This window comes from Ictalurus furcatus, chromosome 7, assembly GCF_023375685.1.
Source record: "Ictalurus furcatus strain D&B chromosome 7, Billie_1.0, whole genome shotgun sequence".
In the NCBI taxonomy this organism is placed as follows: domain Eukaryota; kingdom Metazoa; phylum Chordata; class Actinopteri; order Siluriformes; family Ictaluridae; genus Ictalurus; species Ictalurus furcatus.
In genome coordinates this window covers 25,875,196-25,897,399 of record NC_071261.1, presented here as the reverse complement: position 1 = coordinate 25,897,399, position 22,204 = coordinate 25,875,196, and the positions used below count along the sequence as shown (strand labels likewise).

Genomic DNA, 22,204 nt, shown 5'->3' with positions numbered 1-22,204 from the left:
TTTCTTAATATTGGGATGGATGAGCAAAAAATACACGTTAATTATGTGCAGTATGAAAACAAAACAAAGCATATAAAATTCATTCTAATTCCAGTGCTGCAAAAAGACAAATATACTTTATATCTATAGTATACTGTAAGTATATGAACACCAGACCATCATAACAATATGTGCTTTCTGAACACCCTATTCCAAAGATGCCCCCATCCCTGACTATGCTGTTATATTAACCTCCACTGCTCTGGGAAGGTTTTGGAGCCTGGCTGTGGGGATGTACCCATTCAGATACAAGAGCATTAGTGAGGTCAGGGACTGATATTGGTTGAGGAGGCCTGGGGTCAGTCTGTGTTAAAGTTCATCTGAAAGATGTTTAGTGGGGTTCGTGAGTCAGTTCTGTTCAGGCCACTCGAGTTCTTCCACACCAACCTTGGCAACCCATTTCTTCATGGAGCTCGCTTTGTGCACAGGGGCATTGTCATGCTGGAACAGGATTGGGCCAGGCTCCATAATTTCAATGAAGGGAATTCTTAAAGTTACAACATACAAAAACATTCTAGGCAATTGTGTGGTTTCAAATTTGTGGCAACAGTTTGGGAAAGATCTATATGTGGGTCCACATACTGGCCATATATTGTACCCAACCACTACCTCTCCTCACAGTTCCCCATTGGCTTATGCTTCTCCAGACTAATCTCAGAGTTCTTTAGCTTTTAAACGCCCACATCTTCAACTCAAGTGTCAACTAGAGGATCACTACTCTGATTCCTCTAGTCTAAGCCTCCAGGTCTTAAGCCGTTTAACCTGAGGTTAAGTTGAACCTCCCACTAGTGGCTTAACTCTGATCTCTCTAGCCCGTGTCAGATCCTATATATCTTTTTTTGAGTTGGTGAGAAGAATTTGTTCAGGGGGCCTACAAATACCAGCATGGCCTTCTCATCTGGACTTGATTGAGAGCACCTGGCACAGGGGTTACACTATGGCATTGATCTTGGCAAAAAGTATTCAGGAGACAAGAGATAGACAGACAGAGATACACACAGGGAAAGAAGAGAATCTTGATTAGGCTTCCCAGTGTTGCATGATTATAAGATTTTTTAAATTACAGGGCTGCAAAATTTACTGGGATTACAAAACCAATGAAGCCTGTAATCTACATATAAAAAAGTAATTACTAGATGTTTTAGGTACTCAACAAGACAAAGCTCGACAAAGAGAAGGTGGACTATTGATGAGTTATAGTACTCAAGTTTCCAGTGTTGTAACAAGATACACATGTAGTTATCCATCTGGTCAACACAAACATAATCATTTACAGCAAACAAAAAGCTAAAACATGTGTTGGCTCAGTAGTATATAACATCTCTAGCATATTTCTGGGGAATTTTTGTCAAACTGAATTCCAAATATTGCCTTGTTTTGTTTTTAAACTGACATGGGGTCCTAGTGTGATAATGTGTTGTACTGGAAGGCTGTCGTTTTTGTGGTCAAATGCAATAATTCATTCATTCATTCATTCATTCCTTCAATCATTCATTTTCAGTAATCACTTTAGCATGGCCTGGATGGCGGTGAATCAGGAGCCTATCCCAGGAATACTGGATACAAGGATCACAAGTATACAAGTATACAAGTTTGGTGATACAAGTATCACCAGACACAAATGACTGTTTATGGGCATTGCTTTTTGTCCTACATGTTTACCCTCTTCAAGATGAGATTAATGAACATGCAAATCAGAAACGCCCCCAACACCAAAGGCTCCACCCCATGCCAACTTTTACATGGTACAGAAATATTTTACATACAATATTTATGTATATTGTGTGTGTGTGTGTGTGTGTATATATATATATATATATATATATATATATATAAAACAGTATAGAATTTTATATGTATATATACTATTTATAAAATGCAAAAAAAAAAAAAATTACATGGGCACTTCATTCTTTACACTGCTCACTGCAAAGGAATTTTATCATAATTAAGCATGTTTTAAAAAGTGTGGTGTGACTTGTACTCCTGTAAACTAGTTAGACAGGCCAGTAATTTGAACACTCCTGTAAAGTGCTACTCCTATTTGGTATGACCATTCACTTTCTTATCAGTCACCCACTCACACACAGACACACACAATGGTTCAGTAGCACCTTCCGTATCTCATTCAAAGTGTTAACTCACACTAAACTTGAGTGCTGGGATGTAGGCTATTTAAAGTGAGCATGCTGTGGAACTTCCAAAACACTCTGTAAATTATATACATAAAAAAACTCCAAGGGGAATGCTGTGATAGGAAAATTTACAATAAGGGGGGGGGGGGGGGTGTTCATCACACTTAAGGTTGATTATTTTCCAAAGACAGCACATAACTGTTTTATTCCTCTTATACCACAACAATTTGCCAATGATTACAATTTCTCATGTTATCCATTTACAGTTACATTAACCATTTCTTCTAGAAAGTTTATGAGATAAGTTAGTTCCTGTTATCACTTATGTTACGGAAACTATAAGAAGTCGTTCTCTCTCCAGCCTCTCTTTTTCTCTCTCTTTAATTTAATTAGACAAAAAGAAAAAAAAAAAGATTGTTATGTTACCAAGAAACCAGAAAGCCTAAAATTTCTAGTAGCGGAAAACAGACTGACTAAAAGAAAAAAAAAACTCTGACACTGGAGACTACTTCCATGAATGTTAAATATAAACCTCCTCAAACAACATATCACTTATTATATGTGTTTGTTAAATAACATGTTTTTAAAACTCTTTATTATTAAGCATAGATTATGTGGTGCATCCATACAAGTCCCTGTGAGTGAATTGTTACCTTAAATACAATAATGTATTAGAATGAGCACAATAATATTAGGCTCAGATATGAATTAGAGCCAGCACTACTGTCAGAGCTTCCTCTAACCTTTTGACCAATCAGATCGGAGAATACAACAGCACTGTGGTATAAAAATATAATGGTTGATATTTGTAGACCTTGTGTAGGGATGATTATGTTTCACTGCTTCTAGAATGTTAACAGCCCTATAGAATTTTGCTTGTTCGAGAATTTTACTGTCTCAAACCAAAAGCCAAAAGGAAAAATATCACACAATGTTAAACACAATGTTAGGCACTGCCAGGTTCCGGATAGAGTTACACTGTAGGTTCCTGTATTGCAGTCTGGGGCTTTCATGCTTGGCTGCACTCTAAACTTCATACATTTGCATCAGCAAGATTGCTTTCCATCTTCATATCCTGAGCTCATTTGAAACAGGTCATTTTCAGAGAGGAAAAAATTCAGCAAGCGTTTAAAAATGCTCCCCTGGAAATAAAGTAGCCCTAAAAAAACTGTTCTTTCAGAACCAGTTAGGAAATAGTTTTGTGAAGGAATGAGGAAATGTATTGAACACACACACACACACACACACACACACACACACACACACACACACACACTTCCGTTTGTGTGTGATAACTAAGACACATTTAGCGTGGGGTTGAAGGATGAAGTTCTGAGCTCGGAAAAGTGTAAACAACAGCTTTGTTTATTTCCTACAAAAGCCAATGACACCATAACTGTTTCCAGTGCCAAAGGCAATCTCGTGCTGTTCAAACGGAGCTGGAAAAACGGAAATCTGCTCCTCTGAGTTCTGTTCATAGCAGTACCGGGTATGGTGGTACAGTGGGTAGTGTTGCCACCTCACAGCTCCAGGTTTCCAGGTTTGATCCTGAGCTCGGGTTACTGCATGGTGCCCTGTGAAGGACTGGGGGCCCCATCCAGTATGTGTTCCCATATCATGCCTAGTGTTCCCCAGGATAGGCTCTGGATCCATATCGATGGACCAGCATCAAGCAATTATTGATGATGAATAAATTAATGAATGCTGAATAATATTGAATCAAAGCAAATGGACTTGCAAAATACTGCACCCTAAAAGCAGTGGTTCTCATACCATTCCCCATGGCCCTCTACATCGCTCTATCCTTGTGTGGTGTAAGTAAAAAATGTGGACCATATGAGGGCCTTGAGGACTTGTTTGAGGGGAACAAATGTCTATAATTTGTCTCTTTGTGGGAACCCTTAAAGGTTCTTTACAGAACCCATTACCATCTGTTAAATGGTAGAGCACAACCATTTGAGGAATTTGAGGAATACTTGAGGAACTCCTTTTATTTTTTTGAGGAACACTTGAGGAACCCGTTTTTTTAAGATTGTTGTATAATTCTTAAGAAATTCAACCAATTATCCAAAAAGTTTTTTTTTTTTTTTTTTATTGAATTTTACACTGATGTCACCAAACTTCAAATTAAACTAAGTCTGTTTGCTTTGACTAAATAATTAATCCAATCCAATAATTAACGGGCCGGTGTGGCTTCAGATTTTCATTCTAACCAAATGGATGTCACACCTAGTTTTACTTGCTTAATGACAATTTCTTGAACTTCAATTAGAGCTGTGTGCAGGAATGTTTTTTTGTTTTTTTTTAAAAATCCTGCTCTCACAAAATGTTTGATCACTCTTATAGCTATTATTTTTGCTTGTACGAGCCAAAATTTATATCTAATCTAATTAAATTAATTTGTCTATTTCCCAAAATTCGAACAAACAACTAGTTTAATCCATAGCCGGAACAAGTCATTTACTGTTGAGGAATGAATAAACATGGTAAATGTGTTGGCCCACTATGTAAGCAACTCATTGTGTTCAATATACTGACAGAAAAGTTTGTAAATGCTTAGAACAATTACAATGATATTTTGTCTGACATATTCTTTATACCTGGTGCAGTTTTTGTACCCCAGCTATTGAAACAGTCCTCTGCACTCAGCTTTCACGAACCTCAGCACCACTCTCTCCACATTCTCTCATTCACTGCACTGAAATCTTATTTGCCTTGTTGAATTTTCCATCACACTCCTCACAGGATTGGCAAAAACCAGGAGAACTTTTAAAATGGTGCTGACAGTTGCATTTAAAAAGAAAGAAAGAGTTGGTGACTTGGACAAACTCGCAGCATGGTGTTTGAAATCATAGAACTGATTTGTGATTGATGTAGGGCCTGCTGAGTTCATTTACTCAGAGGTGTTCATTAAAGTTGAAAGGTTATAAGATCTGTAAAAAAAAATGTATAGAGATGAAGTTTTATACACAGAATGGCAAGAAAACACTGTTTCTTCACCTTTTGATCCCCTTATTTAAAGCTGTCTGTCACGTAAATAATGTAATGGAGGTTAGGACGGATGCAAGTGCAGATAAGAGCTGTTAATAAAGAGAGGCAGGCAGACAAATCCAAATCATGAGACAATAACAGCATGGTCAAAAACAGGCAATGGGTCAGGAGATCAGCAAACAAGCATAAACAGGGCAAGGCAAGAATCGAGAATGAGAAACAAGATCAAAGAACATGAGACAAAATGAGCAACAGGGTACAAACGCTTGGTACGGTGATAACACTAAATACTTCGCAAAGAGTGAATACCTCAAAAGTCCTTTTAAAACTGTGCTGTTATTGTGTGTGATTGGATGCAGGTGTGTGTGATTAGAATGAATGAGTGTTCTGGGAATTGCAGTCCATGGTGGCCATGTTTGTAGGCCGCAGTGCAGAATGGGAAATCTCAGGTGGTCACTGGTTTGCTGTGATATGACACTGTCTGGCTCAGTTTGTAACTCCTGAAGGGAAACAGAGACCACGGGGGGACTGAGAAGACAGGAAACAGCTATTATTGGACCAAATTATATGAGCTAATCTTTCAAAACTCTGTGTTCACTTACTGGTGTTTCAATTTTTAACTTGAATGAGCATCTGAAATTGCGACGACACTCATGTATTACACTCTATTTAATAAGAGCCTTTTAGGAGTTGTTCAATGGTGTTTTTTTGCATAGATAAAAGTTCTTAAAGGGTTCCACATAGAAACTTTCTGACAGAGAACCAGGCTGTTGTATTCTACATAGTTCTGCATAGTATGTTTAAGGGTTTACTCAGAGCAACAAAAGAACCTTAAGGAGATTTTACCATTTTAAAAGCTAGTTATTTCTTTTAAGAAACTTTTTTTATAACTTTATTATTATCCCTTGTAGAAATATCTAATGCTCAGATGAGATGTTCATTGAGATATTAGCTGCCTAAACACATTTAATTTAATGGATTTGAATTCCACAGTGTAATTTTGTCTCCACATGTCGGAATGCTGTTTTGTTCTGTTCATTTTCAAGTTCGAGTCTAATTTGTTTACTAAGAGTCGTCTTCAACTGGGCAAAGTACTTACATTTTGGCACCAGAAAACTCGAGCTGTGCTTTTTCAGTTTTACAAGATAACAGTTTAGTAGAGTTTTTTTTTGTTTGATACTGTAGATTTGTGCTTAAGAGCTGATGCTGTACTCATATAGACTGTCCTGTGCTCATTCACAGTATGCACATAATAAACATCCTTTCAACACACTTAGTACTGTTTGCCTTTACTCTTCTACACCTGCACACTGAAACGATTTATAATCCCATTATCCGGTGTCACCCAGAGACGATGTGTTCCCTTTTGAGTCCTGTTGTCTCAGGGATCTAATTCTACATCTGGATTTCTGTAAAGCTGCTTTGTGATAATGTCTATATACCGAATTGAACTATTGACAATTGGACTCAATAATATTGATTGATTGTAGAATTTCTGAATGTTTTGGGGGTTCTTGTCTTCATCATTGAAATTATTTGTGAAGTCACACTCCATGTTAATGGTTAATGGCTCATATGAAATAGACACTCTGGGCTTTAAGAATTTGCAGTTTGTCATAAGTATTTCTTTTTTTTTTACCTAGGCTACTAGGTTTAAACATTACATATATATATTTTTATAGTGCTTTTCAAGACACTCAAAGTGCTTTACATAGTATGGGGGGAGGGGAATCTTCTCAACCACCACTAGTGTGTAACATCCACCTGGATGATCGACAGCAGCCATCGTGCACCAGAACTCCCACCATACACCAGCTATTAGTGGAGAGGAGAGAGTGATGTGGCCAATTCAGAGATGGAGATTATTAGGGAGCTGTGATAGAGAAGGGCCAGTGGGGGAATTTCATCAGGACACCGGGGGTTATACCCCTACTCTTTTACAATAAGTGTCCTGGGACTTTTAATGACCACAGAGAGTCAGGACCTCGGTTTAACGTCTCATCCGAAAGACAGAATGTTATAATTTTATAGTGGCAGTTGTATACAGTGTCTTACTACCTTTAGTTTTTTGTTTTTGTTTTTTTGAAAGCTTTAGTTGTTCTGTCTGTTTGATCTCTGTACCAGTGTTATTGTGAAGAGGTGTCAATTGTTTTCCTCTCCCATCATCCTGCTCACCAGCAGCTAAACACACAGTCACAATACTCTATACACAGAAATCCAACCGTGTCCTGACTAATCTCATAAAAGACTTGCAGCAACAAAATAATTTGTTTGTTTATACTCATAGAAAATGTCCGATAAGTCGATTTCCAATCCGTCGGTAGGCTGTAGCGCCAGTGTACTGCTAAAAAGGGTTGATTACTCTAACCATATAATAAAATTAAACACCATATGCACAGACAAATAACAGAGCCTTCATTTTTAAAAGAACAGATGCGTATACTGCCATCACTATGACTGTTCCAGATGGCTCAACCTAGAACCCTAAGTTCTCAGCTTGTTAGTTAGTTAGTTAATTAGAGTTACATTTATATAGCGCTTTTCTAGACACTCAACGCGCTTTGCATAGTGGGGGGAGGGGGGGTCTTCTGAAACACCACTAGTGTGTAGCATCCACCTGGATGATGGGACGGCAGCCGTAGTGCCTTGTCTTTGAATGTGCAGTGAAAACCCCCATTTTGTTGATGAAATGAGCCAGGTGCAAATCAGACCCAAAGTTCACTTAGGTGCATTACACACAATGCTCCCTACTGCAACTCATTTGTTACGACAAAACCACAGCCAGTTCTGTTCAACATACGCACGTCAGACGACTCATTCATCCTCTGTACATGATATACTGTAGTCCACTGGGGATGACAGAGGCCTCTGGGCCTTATCTCTCTCTGTCTACTGGCATATCTCAGGCTTTCAGTGTGCTTTAAAGACATTCCTGGCTGCCTTATCTGGCTGTGGGGGAGAGAGGCCCGTTTCTCGTATTGATCTCACTCATCAATCCCTATTAGCAGCACAAACACGTGTGCAGGAAGCAGCAAGGTTTCACTGTAGAAAGACAATCCTCTCTTATCATCCCAGCAGGGATGGAGGGAATACCAGAGCTGTTTTACTGTTTCCCATTTGTCTTCCTTTCCTAATTCTCTGACCTTTCTTTCCTTTTCATTTCACTTCTTTTTATTTGTTCTGTAATTAACACGTTTGGCCCGCACTGCTCTGCTCTGCCTTAATAAAGCAACAAAAATGATTTCCTTTGTATTTTTTAAACACCTCTACTAAATCCACTGCTTTTTCCATTCATTTGCACCTAAACTTAGATCAGAGCAGACATGCCTGTTAGCACATTTATATTGTGCGTGTGCGTGTAAATATCACTAGACTATAAAAAAAAAAAACTTTGATCTTCCAGTAAACATTACTCATTTGTGCTTTTATGCTTCTTTGTTTAGTAAAACAGAGACATGCTCAGGCTCAGGATTTGGTTGCATAAAAACCCATGTAAGCTGCGATTGCAACAGAGTCACCACTTGTGACTCAGGTGGTAGAGCGGGTTGTCCACTAATCGTAGGGTTGGTGGTTCGATTCCCAGTCCACATGACTTCACATGCCAAAGTGTGGAGTGCAAGTGCAAAGTACAAGAACCCCAAGTTGCTCCCGATGGCAAGCTCGTGCCTTGCATGGCAGCTCTGCTACCATTGGTGTGTGAGTGGGTGAATGAGAACCAGTGTAAAGCGCTATGGTTAAAAAAAAGCACTATATAAGTGCAGACCATTTACCAAGCTGATTTACTAACAGAGTTTATGGAGAATTGCATGTGTTTTTTTTGTTGTTGTTTAAAAAAAAAATCCGAATAGCACATGTTGTCCACACAGCTAGTAAGTGAAATTAGGACTATCTGATCTGTTTACATTCAGTGACTCTTTCTCCCACAGTCCTGGGTTCAAAAACCACATTGGAGGGGTCAATGGCACTCAAAACACCTCTCTTGAATTTCTGCTGGGAAAGAAGGATTTCAAGAGGAAGACATTATTATTATTATTATCATTTTCACCCCTCCTCTACAAAACTTGTCCTGCTCACACAGAATGAAAAAATTGACAAAGTCATCCATTAACTACGATTTGAGGAGACTCAGCTAATCTCATTTGTGTGTACATGTATGTGAGACCCCCAAATGGGAATTCCTGCTATAAATATTACTTGTTCATTCCAAAAATCATCTGTACTTATGCAGCAATCACTGTCCATACAACAAACCTTCCAAAATCCCTGATTAGGCAGGAAGACTTCATTATTAATTCTAAAGTTTAAATCCATTTAACCTCAATCTATTATACATCCTTCCTGGCCTTAATCAGAAAAGCGGCCAGGTGAAAAATCTGGAGAACATAGGAAGGAATTCAGACACACACACAGATACACACAGACGGGGTGGGGGTGGGGGGCCTGAAGCTGTTTTGGCTCTGGTTTTCTCTGGGGGAAAGACTAGAGACTCTGGCAGTGAATGGTAATCTGTAGAAAAGCTGGCAAATCATACAACGTGCAAATCATCAGAGAGGAAAGAACCTGACTACTTTAAAGAACGAACATTCCACATTTATACAGTTTAGGAAATAGTGCACAAGGCCTTAAAGAGCTGACTGTGTGGAATTTTGTAATCTCTGGGACTTTCATTCCTTCATCCAGTCCACCAACTTTAACCTTTATCCCACCATCACAGAGAAACGTGGAGCTACATTTAACTCGGCTGAGTGCTTAAATAAACCACAGAATATCAGATTTAAACTTTAGAAAGGCTGAAGTTTTGAGATGCTTACTGTTACAAAATATATCCGCATACACTTGTGAGGTTCTTTGGATAGTTAAGGGTTCTTAGCTAACTAAAAAGAGACTTCAAAAAAACTCTTCAAAAGAGAAACACGTCCATAGGGTTCTAGATGAGAGGAATGAAGAGCCCATTAACCATGACATATTTAGTAGTATGCACATAGCAGGGGTTCTCAATATTTTGCATCCAGAGACCCTTTGAACTGTAAACTGTAGAGTTGTGGTACTCGATCCCGGACTCGGACTCGAGTCCAATTATAAAAGAACTCGGACTTGTCATGCACTCGGGTAAATTTGTACTTGAACTTGACACGGACTCGGACATTTTGGACTCAGAAATTTTAAGGAGTACAGTCGAGTCCGCATCATGTGTAACGTGACAAGAAAGATAAAAAAATAAATAACAACATGAAATTAAGATAAAAAAGAAATTAATGAATGTCTCCCTGCCTGACCAGGCAGGACCAGCCTCCTCATTGTGCGAGTACCGAGTTGAGTTCTCTTTAGAGGTTTATTACGCTTGGACAGTCAAATAAACACACACACACACATCATGTCCAAATACAGGTCTTGCCAAATATTCATGCAAACACAGTCGGGTAAGTCTTAAGTGAATGTAAACAGTTAGAGGAAAAAAAAATCTGAGGTGTGTCAATACAGTATATTGGATCTGTGCATTAGGTCTTAAAGTGACAGCAATCTAATAAACCTGCTGCTGTCTGTGTCATTAATGTTCATCAAACAACAAAACACACAGAGAAAATCACTCACTCACTGACTGAATAACTTCAGTCAATTTTATAAGAATTGCTATATATGTCATACAGTGAAGTATTTTAGTTTACATAATTATTATATATAAAAAAATATTTCATTGCTTTATTCAATTTCTGTTGTATTTCTTACTTGAGACCTACCTCAAGTTGATTGCGGTCATAATAACCCTTCTTAAATATCATAAACCCTGCTGATAGGGATTTTTTAAAATTTATTTTAGGAATTAAAATGAAGTTACAAGAACAGAGCTGTGTTCAGAAATGAGTTTGCTGTGATTCATAGATAGATTAAAAGCAGTAATAAAGCATAAAACTTGTTGTTATGAGCTTCTGCTAAATGTAACTCTACTCTGTACTCTCTCTCTCAGTCTATAGTCTACTGTGAGGGAGACACATCAAATCATTGAAATGTCAGATCGAACTGCAGGGCACAATGTAGTGTGATACAATAACAAAACAGGTTCATTTCTATTTTCATACACTTGTAATATAACAAAAATTCTACATATACATTTCTATCCATTTTTTCTTTTCTTTGAAACCATTTTTTGATAGGAAACTAATTGAGGTGCTGATGACATGGAATAAAAATATTAATGGCTATGGCAAGATGTAATAGTGGTATTTTTTGTTACATTTTGTCACAGTTTGGAGGCAGAGACTGGTGCAAGGGCAGATTAGATTTAATGAAAAATACAAACAAACACAAAACAGTAACTATAGAACTTGTGGTAAAACACTAAGGCAAAGAATAAACATTAACCAAAGACTATAATCACAACGACACAAACAATGGCAGAGGAAGACAAACGCAAGACAAAAGTACAGTGCAAACTGTGGCTCTACAGTATATACACATAGTTCGTTAACAAGAATGAGATTCAGGTGCAGGTGGTCATGTGACAGTGATGCCGTGTGGTGCAGTGGCTGCTGGGAACTATAGTCCGGAGTTCCTTCCTGCATATCCATTACACATTTATGTTGCCATTGGTTTGTGAAGGTTCAAATATTATTTTTTTTCAATTTAATTACTTTCTGGACTCGACTCGGACTCGGCCATTAAGGACTCAGATATGAGTCCAACTCGGCCCCTTTTGGACTCGGACTCGATTGGTTATGGACTTGGTCTCGACTCGAACTCGACAAAGGTGGACTCAGACCCAACACTCGTAAACTGTAAAAATTCAGCTGAAACTCCTCAACATTCAACATTTCAATAGTTCCTTCATTGTTTAAATGTGTACAAGCATTTTTTTTTTGCCAATTAATGCCCAGAGTTGGATAGGCTCCAGACCCACTGTTCCCCTGACCAGTATAAAGAGCTTACTGAAAGTGAATGATGTGAGGGTTGGTTTAAATACCACTTAATTCAAGTAACCACTCAAGTAGGCAAGTAACTGTAAGAACTTACAACTCCAATTCCAAAAAAGTTGGGACACTGTGTAAAATGTAAATAAAAACAGAATGTCCAGTGGCGGCTGAGTGGTTAAAGGCTCCAGGTTACTGATCAGAAGGTCAGGAGTTCAACCCCCAGCACTGCCAAGCTACCACTGTTGGGCCCTTGGGCAAGGCCCTTAACCCTCAATTGCTCAGTTGTATAAATGAGATAATGCAAGTCGCTCTGGATAAGGGTGCCTGCCAAATGCCATAAATGATTAGCAAATCTCATAAACCCATTTGTTATTAACAATAGAACATATCAAATGTTTAAACTGAGGAAATGTACAAGGAAAAGAAAATAAGGAAACAATAAGGTAATTTTGAATTGATGGCTGGAACACGTCTCCAAAAAGTTGGGACGGGGGCAACAAAAGGCTGGAAAAGTAAGTGTTACTAAAAAGAAACAGCTGGAGGAACATTTTGCAACTAATTAGGTTAACTGGCAGCAGGGCAGTAACATGATTGGGTATAAAAAGAGAATCTTAGAGTAGGCAGAGTCTCTCAGAAGTAAAGATAGGATGGAATCTGGATGAAAGCAAATGTTGCTCTAAAGCCTGTATATACCTTTCAGAATTGATGGTGCCTTTACAGATGTGCAAGCTGCCCATTCCATAGGCACTAATGCACTCCATACCATCAGAAATGCAGGCTTTTGAACTGAGCGCTGATAAATGGTCCCTCTCCTCTTTAGTCCTCTTTAGTCCTCTTTAGTTTAGAGGACGCGGCGTCCATGGTTTCCGAAAAGAATTTCAAATTTCGATTCGTCTGACCACAGAACAGTTTTCCACTTTGCCTCAGTCCATTTTAAATGAGCTTTGGCCCAGAGAAGACGGTGGCGTTTCTGGATCATGTTCAAATATGGTTTCTTCTTTGCATGATAGAGCTTTAAGCAGCATTTGTGGATGGCATGGCGAACTGAGTTCACAGGCACTGAGTTCTGGAAGTGTTTCTGAACTCATGCAGTGATTTCCATTACAGAATCATGCCTGTTTTTAATTCAGTGTTGCCTGAGGGCCCAAAGATCACCGGCATGCAATATTGTTTTTCACCCTTGACTCTTGTGCACAGATTTCTCCAGATTCTTAGAATCTTTTGATGATATTATGTACTGTAGATGATGAGATATTCATAGTCTTCACAATTTTACGTTGAGGAACATTAAGCTGAAATTGTTCCACCAATTGTAGATGCAGTTCTTCACATATTGGTGAACCTCTGCCCATCTTTACTTCTGAAAGACTAAAGGCTCTCTAAGATATTCTTTTTTATACCCAATCATGTTACTGACCTGTTGCCAATTAACCTCCAGCTGTTTCTTTTTAGTAACACTTTTTTCTTTTCCAGCCTTTAGTTGCCCTGTCCCAACGTTTTTGAGATGTGTCATGACCATCAAATTCAAAATTACCTTATTTTTTCCATAAAATGGTACATTTACTCAGTTTAAACATTTGATATGTCTTCTGTGTTCTATTGTGAATAACATACGGGTTTATGAGATTTGCAAATAATTGCATTCTGTTTTTATTTACATTTTACTCAGTGTCCCAACTTTTTTGGAATTGGGGTTGTACTTATAAATATACTAATGTTGATAATGGTAGGTTGTGACTTTTACCTCTGAAAAAGAAAGACCCTGTCTATGCTTAAAAAACCACTGGGGATCTCTGGACCCTACTTTGAGAGCCATTGGTACATAGAGTAATTCCTTGAATATATTAATACTTACCTAACAAATCATTTAAAATCTGGTGGTTACAGTGAACACTGTCAATCAACCTGTATTAAGATCAGGGTCAACTTCCAAGTCAATGTGCTATTCGGAGTGTGTAGATGCAGAAATACAGTGCTGTGAAAAGTATTTAATGCCTTCTGTTTTTGTGTATATCTCATACTATATTGTTTCAGACATTAAAACAAAATATAAGATAAAACAAAATCAACCTGAGTAAACACAAAATACAGTTTTTAAATGATAATGTTATTTATTGAAGCAAAAAAGTTATCCAATACCAACTGGGCCTGTGTGAAAATTTATTTGCCCCTGTAATTCCTAAATCCCCAAATCACTGAAACTGCATTCATAATGGGGTTCAGCTGGACTAGACGCAACCAGACTTGATTACTGCAAACCCTGTACAATCAAATTAACACTTAAATAGAACTTTCAACAGCATGAAGTTGGTTAAAATGTCTTATCCTGTAACACACTATGCCAAAGTTGAAAGAAATTCCAGAAATGATGAAGAAGAAGGTGATTGAAATCCATCAGTCTGGGAAGGGTTACAAAGCTATTTCAAAGGCTCTAGGACTCCAAAGAATCACAGTGAGATCCTTTATCTCCAAATGGAAAAACTCGGCACAGTAGTGAACCTTTCCAGAAGTGGCCGTCCTTCCAAAATTCCTCCAAGAGCACAGCAATTACTCATCCAGGAAGTCACAATAGAGCCAAGGACTACTTCAAAGGACCTACAGGCCTCTCTTGCACCAATAAAGGTCAGTGTTCATGACTTCACTCTCAGAAAGACACTGGGCAAAAATGGCATCAATGGAAGAGTGACGAGGCAAAAACCACTGCTAACCCAGAAGAACATTAAGGCTCGTCTGAATTTTGCCAAAACACACCTTGATGATACCCAAACCTTTTGGGAGAATGTTATGTGGATTGATGAGTTGAAAGTGGAACTGTTTGGAAGACAGGGGTCCCGTTACATCTGGCGTAAACCAAACACAGAATTCCACAAAAAGAACATCATACCTACGGTCAAGCATGGCGGTGGAAGTGTGATGGTGTGGGGATGCTTTGCTGTTTCAGGGCCTGGACAACTTGAAATAATTGAGAGAAACATGAATTCTGCTCTCTACCAGAAAATCCTAAAGGAGAATGTCTGAAGCACAACTGTATTATGCAGCAAGACAATGACCCAAAGCATCGGAGTCAGTCCTAGTCCTAGGAGTAAGTGAAAGACAGATCTCCAGTTATCGGAAGCGTTTGGTTGGAGTTATTGCTGCTAAAGGTGGCACAACCAGACATTAAGTTTAAGGGAGCAATTAGTTTTTCACATGGGTGATAGATGTTGGATGACTTTTTTTTTTTTTTTGCTTCAATTAAAAAAAAAACTGTATTGTGTGTTTACTCAGGTCACTTTTGTTTTATGTTGCATTTTGTTTGAAGATCTAAAACTATTTAGAATGATATATACACAAAAACAGAAGAAATCAGGAAATACTTAATCACAGCACTGTACATCTAATTTGCTGTCATTTACTTTACTCTCACCCTCCCTCTCTCTCTGTATATATATATATATATATATATATATATATATATATATATATATATATATATATATATATATATATATATATGAGAAATACCAAGCATAGAGAGAGAGAGAGAGAACAATAAGTTATATATGATTATATATGTCAGAGGAATGTCAGAGAAAAGGAAAAGGTAATTTATTAGAAATAGAAAACTGTTTGTATTATCTCTGTCTCTTGTCTGCATCCAAGAAGTAACTTAAAATGAATCACAGATTTAGGGCTATAAAGCACAAATGGATATGACTTTAGTAATTTCCGTAAAAGGCCTCACAGCCGGGGTAAGAGGGCCAGAATGGAAACAGAGGAAGCTTTCATCATGGAGATGAGGGCAATAACGTAATTTTAGGAAGATGATCATTAAAAGATGAGATCATTAAAAGAAGGAAGATCATTGGCCGTCTTACTAACAACTGTATTGATTAAAGTTCCAGTTTGTCCCGAGCATGTGAGTGTCTATGGCCAGTGCATCTATGGATAAAACTATAATATGATTCAGATAATGCCATAGAAAACTTTGTGTGGGTTATTGCCATGCAGTGGATCTTGCTGTTTGGTTTTTGTTTGTTTGTTTTTTTATTCAAGGCTTATGTTTACTTTTTATGGCCCAGAACTCAGCTCCACCCCCTGGTATAGTAGTAGTAGGCTCTATAGATAAACCTGCTTGGAACCTTTAACGGTTCTCCCAAAGGGCATGGAGACAGTTAGTGGAAGAGGAAGGGTTGTCTGTTGGAAGGGTTTATATATTTTTATTTTTATAAGTGTAATTCCATTAGCAGGCAGCAGAGGGCTCTAGACATTACAAACTGTCTCTTTAATCAATTCAATATGACTGTAAATGATTTATTGATCATTAATCAATTACGGCTTTGATTATTAATGTGTTTTCACCATTAAAATGGTCTGTCTTTTTCAAAACTTTTAGTTCAGTAGGGATGTCACGACAACCGATACTTCGGTACCAAGTCGGTACCAACATTCTTAAAACGTGATGGTACTTGTTTTTCAGCGGTAGCGTAAGTACCGTATGTTATGAAGGTACCGTGGTTGCAGCTCTTCCGGAACTGATGGGGGCAGCAAATACGCGCAAGTGTTTTAGTCGGTGCACAAGTGATGAAGAAGAACAACAACAACTACAAGCACACGGGAAAAACTACAGAAGATTAGCTTAGCTTAACAAGTTTAGCTCCGCCCCGACTCATTGAGAGGCAGAGAGAGGAAACGTCATGCTAACGTTATGCTCCATGTAATGTTAGCGATAGCCAGTTATTTGTTAACAACGCTAACACATTGCAATGTTATAAACTACCTCCTAATGGGCCACCATGCATCTCCATTCAGCCCGTGTCCTGTCAGCTAAATGTAGCCTAATGTCACTCATAATTATTCACATGTTCATGCTTTTAATAAATCTTCTTGACCTGCCACCATATCAGTGAATTTAATTCAGAGTATAAGGGGGTGTGTGTGTGTGTGCGTGTGTGTGTGAGCACGCACACGCACGTTTAGGAGTGTCTATTAGCACTTGTTATTAGTCATTGTCAGACAGTTTTTAATAACTAAAATATCCCTCTCTCTCTCTCTCTCTCTCTCTCTCTCTCTCTCTCTCTCTCTCTCTCTTTGGCAGTATCAGCCAGAGGAGGATGTCCTCCAGGAGTTTTTAATTTTATTTTTAAAAAAAAATTATTTGTCTTTGTTTTTTTTTAAACCACACCGTGGCATCGACTTTGGTATCGTGTATCGTGTACTTTTGGTGGTATTGGTACCGACTACTAGATTTTTGGTATCGTGACATCCCTACTTTGTATCACTTGTAAGGGTGTATCTCACTCACCTCACTGTAGCTCCAGTACACAGCAACACAGTTGAAGAAATACACCACAGTGCAATACGACATGACATGACAGTGTAGCTGGAGGTGGATCGGAACATATGGACAACAAGTCAGCATGTCTCCTGTGGCCTCGTTTCACTCCAGACTCATGCAGCCTCTCCAGTTAGGTGTATAAATTCTGCTATTATTCTATCCATGAACCCAGTGAAAGTTAAGGGAGTGAAGTGAAGGATGAGAGGAGGAGTAGGGCCATATCAGCATTACACAACTTTGCACTTTCACCCTATGCATTAGAGGAATGAATCACTTTTACACTCCATATCCTCTTCCTCTCTGTTTAATGGCTTAGGTGATAGCTCATTTTTCTTATGTGTAATATGTTGAGGCCGTTCAGGGACAGTGATCTGATTCGTTACTGAGCACATGAATGTGAGAATGGGAAAAATCTGTGAACTGCATTAAGTACTGTAGAATAAGTCATTCTAACCCACACTGCATCATTTCTGTATTTTTCCTTAGGCAACGAAACAATCCTTTTCCCATTCTGGCTTCATTTCTCTTTCTCGCTTTTCCTGACTTCCTTTTGAACCCTTTGACCATGCATGATAGATAGTCAGACAGTAAAAACAATGATGGAAAGCTTGGCTTACATGTTCATGCTATAAAGTTGGTTTAGTGTCTTCACCGGGAAAGGAGAGTTATCTCTTTCTTTATCTCTCTCTCTCTCTCACATCTATAAACACACTTTGAACAAGTCCACACACTTACCGCTGCTCGCTGAAAGGCTCCTCTGGTATACGTGCCTCCTCCTCGATACGTGATGGCAGGAATCTCCTTATTGAAAAGTGAGCACTTGTGCTGGTGCGCTTTGGGTGCTGAGATGTAGTCCACCCTGGTCAGCACGTGGTTCTTCGAGCTGAAGGTGATGAGGGCGACACGCGTGGCCTCGGGTGCCACTGGGAAATCCGAGAGCATCTTCCGCACGAAGTGCAGCTCGCTCCTGAAGTTGCTCGCTCCCACACTGGAGGACTCATCCACAAGGAAGACAAGCTCGAGACGGCCGCCACGCTCACGCAGCATACGCACATTATGCCTGAAAGTCTGGCCCAGACGCTCTACTTTGCTCTCTGCGCTCTCTGAGATGTTGCGGCGGGTCTGAGACGGAACGATGGATCCACTTGTCCTCAGCAGGCTCCAGATCACCAGCGAGAACCACACAGTGACTGAAAACCGCAGAGAAGCCATGACATCCACGCTGCAGGATGCTGAAAGTGCCGGTAGTGACTTCCAGGAAAGAAGAATGAGTTATGTCAGTCTGCTGCACACCTCCTCTCTCCGTGGCCCGTTGTTTTCTCTTTCTCTTGCGATAATTTAATTGGGTGGTCAGTGTGCGGCAGGGCAAATCCTCTCCTCTCCTCTCACCGCTCCAGTCTCAGGCGTCTGGGGAGTTTCTGCATCCCAGCAAGCCTTCAAATACTTCCCTCCCTCTCAGAATCATTTCAAGTGAGAGAGGAAGAGAGAGAGAGAGTGGGGTGAAAAAAGTTCCACGGGAGAGACGGAGAGTCAGGGAGTGCGTGCGTGTCTGTCCTGGGGTGAAGGAGAGAGGGAATGAGAAGCGTAGAGTGAGAGGAAGAGTGAGGAGAGAGGGAGAAAGCAACCTCAGCAAGAGAGGAAAAAAAGGGGGCAGTCACAATAAATGTCTTACTTTTTTTTTTTTTTTTTTTCTTTTCCTTTCTCCTTTTTTGTCTTCTTCTTTTCCCTTCTCTTCTGCTCACTCTCTTCTTCTGGTTGTTCAGCAGAGCCGGAGTGAGATTTTGTGTCACTGGATCGCACTAGTTTGCCTGTCAGTCTGTCAGCATTCCCAAAGAAAACATCAGCACCCAGCCCGCTGATCAACTCCATATGTCTGGCACTCGCCACCTCTCCCTCACACACACACACACACACACACACACACACACACACACACACACACACACACACACACACACACAGCCCCTCTCAGCAGATACCAAAAGAGCCATCGCTAATGAGAAACACTGTGAGAGAAAGAGGGGAGACAGACAGACACAGGCAGAGAGACAGACAGACAGACTAAGAAGGTGCCAGACTAGTACGGAGCTGGTACAAAAACACCCAAGGGAATAAAAATGGATTAGTTAAACCCTTAAACAGACAAATTGCACTTAAAATCCAAAAATTAAGTTCCAAGCCTGGCAGCCAATTACTGGTTTAGTGCTCAGAAGGCAAAACACTCCATTTTTATGAAGTCTTTACTTAAGTAACACCTCCAGTCATCCAAGGGTTTGTAGCTCTGTGTTATTAATTCCATGACTCCGTTCAACCTGGTCACAACACACCTTGGGGATGGTTTTGAATGGATTTGCTTTTAACATAACTTGAATTTGGAGAACGCTGTTCAGCAGTTCTGAAAAAGAGAACTTCAAAGCACATTAAGGAATGAATCTTATCGGAAACGTTCGGCTACATTGTTCTGTGGAAGTGTTTTGAAAGATCACCATTCCATGTAGACGCTATCATGTCCTCCTTCTTCCCCTGGGGGCATTATGGGGAGAACATTCTACAGAAAGACAACAGACCCCCAAGATCTCCTCACAACCCCCACATCCCACACGCACGCGCAGACACACACACACACACACACACACACACACACACACACATCCCACACACACACACACACACACACACACATTCCACACACACACACACACACACACACACACACACACACACACACATGCACACACACACATCCCACACACACACATATCCCCCCCCCCACACACACACACTCACACACACACACACACACACACACACCCCACACACACACACAAACACACACTTTCTCTTTTGTGATTTTATCTGTAACCAAAACAAAGTCCTGTATACATCACAGGGTGTTAGGGGTGCAGACGCACGGTTTGGCTGTAGATCCAGTTTCTGTCTCAAAACTGTAATAAATAAATAAATAAATAAATTTTTGGACTTAAAGAATAGAAAATCCCTTACAGAAAATGACAGGAGGGGAAACCGAGCACGTATTATTAACATCAGCTACTGACTTTGTGCTGAAAGTTCAGCTCAGGCAGCACGCATACTGTCAGGAACCTGCCTGGAGAAAAAGAGGGTCTGGAGATGGACTGTGAGGGGAACAGAAGAGAGGAGCTCAGACAGACAGAGCTGAGTGATGGAGAGATACAGCAGGCCATGGCAGGGTCAGAACACACAGGGTTTCCCACAGAGATTAGAGCAGATAACGGTATTGAATATGAATTTCATATATTTGAATTATACATGTCACAAAATTCCTTTTTTTTCTTCTTCTGTGGTGTTTTTAATAAATACAGTGTTTGTGTTTGTTTTGAACATGTTAGGGCTAAGACTTGTCTTGAAACTACTGGTTATGTTTTTTGACCTAGAAAAAAACCCCACAGCCCTAAATTAAAAAAAACTGGAAAATGCAGATTTTATATAAAGTACTCGAAAAGTAGAAGCTTTCAGAGCAGTCAAACTAATAAAAACTTTTTATGTTAATAGCAAGTTTTCTATAGTAATGTTAAACATGAAATGCTCAGTATATGCCTCGAGTAACTATTCACATCATTCTGTGTAAAGTCTAGAGACTGTTTTGTGTGAAAATCCTAGGAGATCAGCAGTATCTGAAATACTCAGACCATCCCATCTGGCACCAACAACCACACCACGGTTAAAGTCACTGAGATCACACTTTTCCCCAGTCTGATCTTTGAAGTGAACATTAACTGAAGCTCTTGACCTGTACCTGCATGATTTTATGCACTGTGCCGCTGGCACATGATTTACTGATTGAATAACTGCATAAATAAGCAGGTGTACAGGTGTTCCTAATAAAGTGGGTGGTGAGTGTATATATAGGAATTTAGCTATTTCAGTAGAACATAAACATCTTAAAAGTACTTATGGTTGACTCCATTTAACTCTACTCTGTCTCTTCCAGCTCTCTGAAAGTGTCTACTTTTCTCTTGGAATCCCCGATGCTTAACCTTTGGACAAATTGACATAAAATCTGTATTTTTCATATTTTATTTATTTATTTTTTTAGACAACAATCCCATGCACACTCACTCATGTGGATGGAGAGGTTCTGCTCTACAACCTCATCTTATGCCAAACACTTTTTGAAAAATGCCTATGGAATAAACCAGCTGCCAGATAAACCGTGTGAAGCAGTGAGTATTAGCTAGTGTTTGAGTCTATATATCAATACATGTCAGACATTCAAACTTTCCAGTAATATCTAATAGTCACAATAAAAGCTTGTGTCACAAAAGTAGTCTCAATAAAAGCTGTCCCTCAGTGGTGGAATGAACTTCCAACCTCAATCCGGACCGCAGAATCTGTCACTATCTTCAAAAAACAGCTAAACACCCACCTCTTCCGTGAACACTTAACGAACCCCGAAAACTCCAACCCCACATTATCCTTTAAAAATAAAAACTTACTCTGGCTCTTACACCGCTACTCTGCGCATTTGCTTTTCTACAACTCAATTAATAAATCTTGTACTGTAGCACTACTTGTATTGTTCTCCGCTTGATATATCGCTTTGCTTGTGTTTCCTCATTTCTAAGTCGCTTTAGATAAAAGCGTCTGCTAAATGAATAAATGTAAATGTAAAAGCTAAAGTAGACTGCAAAGAATTTCTGTATTTTCTAAAATAAAACACGGTTTAATCCGGTATGTTGCTATAAATGTTTTATACTCTAGCTCGATATTGTAGTCTGTCTGATATTGTGTGAAAATATTTACAGTACGACAGACAATACAGTATTCAATGACCT

At 39.3% G+C, this 22,204-nt stretch overlaps 1 protein-coding gene across 3 annotated transcripts in view; it reads right to left on the bottom strand.

Moving 5' to 3' along the window:
- Positions 1-19,232, bottom strand: part of svep1 (sushi, von Willebrand factor type A, EGF and pentraxin domain containing 1) — a 100,440-nt gene extending 81,208 nt beyond the window's left edge. For 2 of the 3 annotated variants that reach the window (XM_053629426.1, XM_053629428.1), the window contains exon 1: positions 18,126-19,232. In XM_053629426.1, coding sequence (XP_053485401.1) covers positions 18,126-18,602 — 477 coding nt within the window. In that variant the 5' untranslated portion in view covers positions 18,603-19,232. The remainder of the gene's footprint in view (positions 1-18,125) is intronic. The other variant, XM_053629427.1, reaches the window with a different exon arrangement.
- Positions 19,233-22,204: the final 2,972 nt, after the last annotated feature.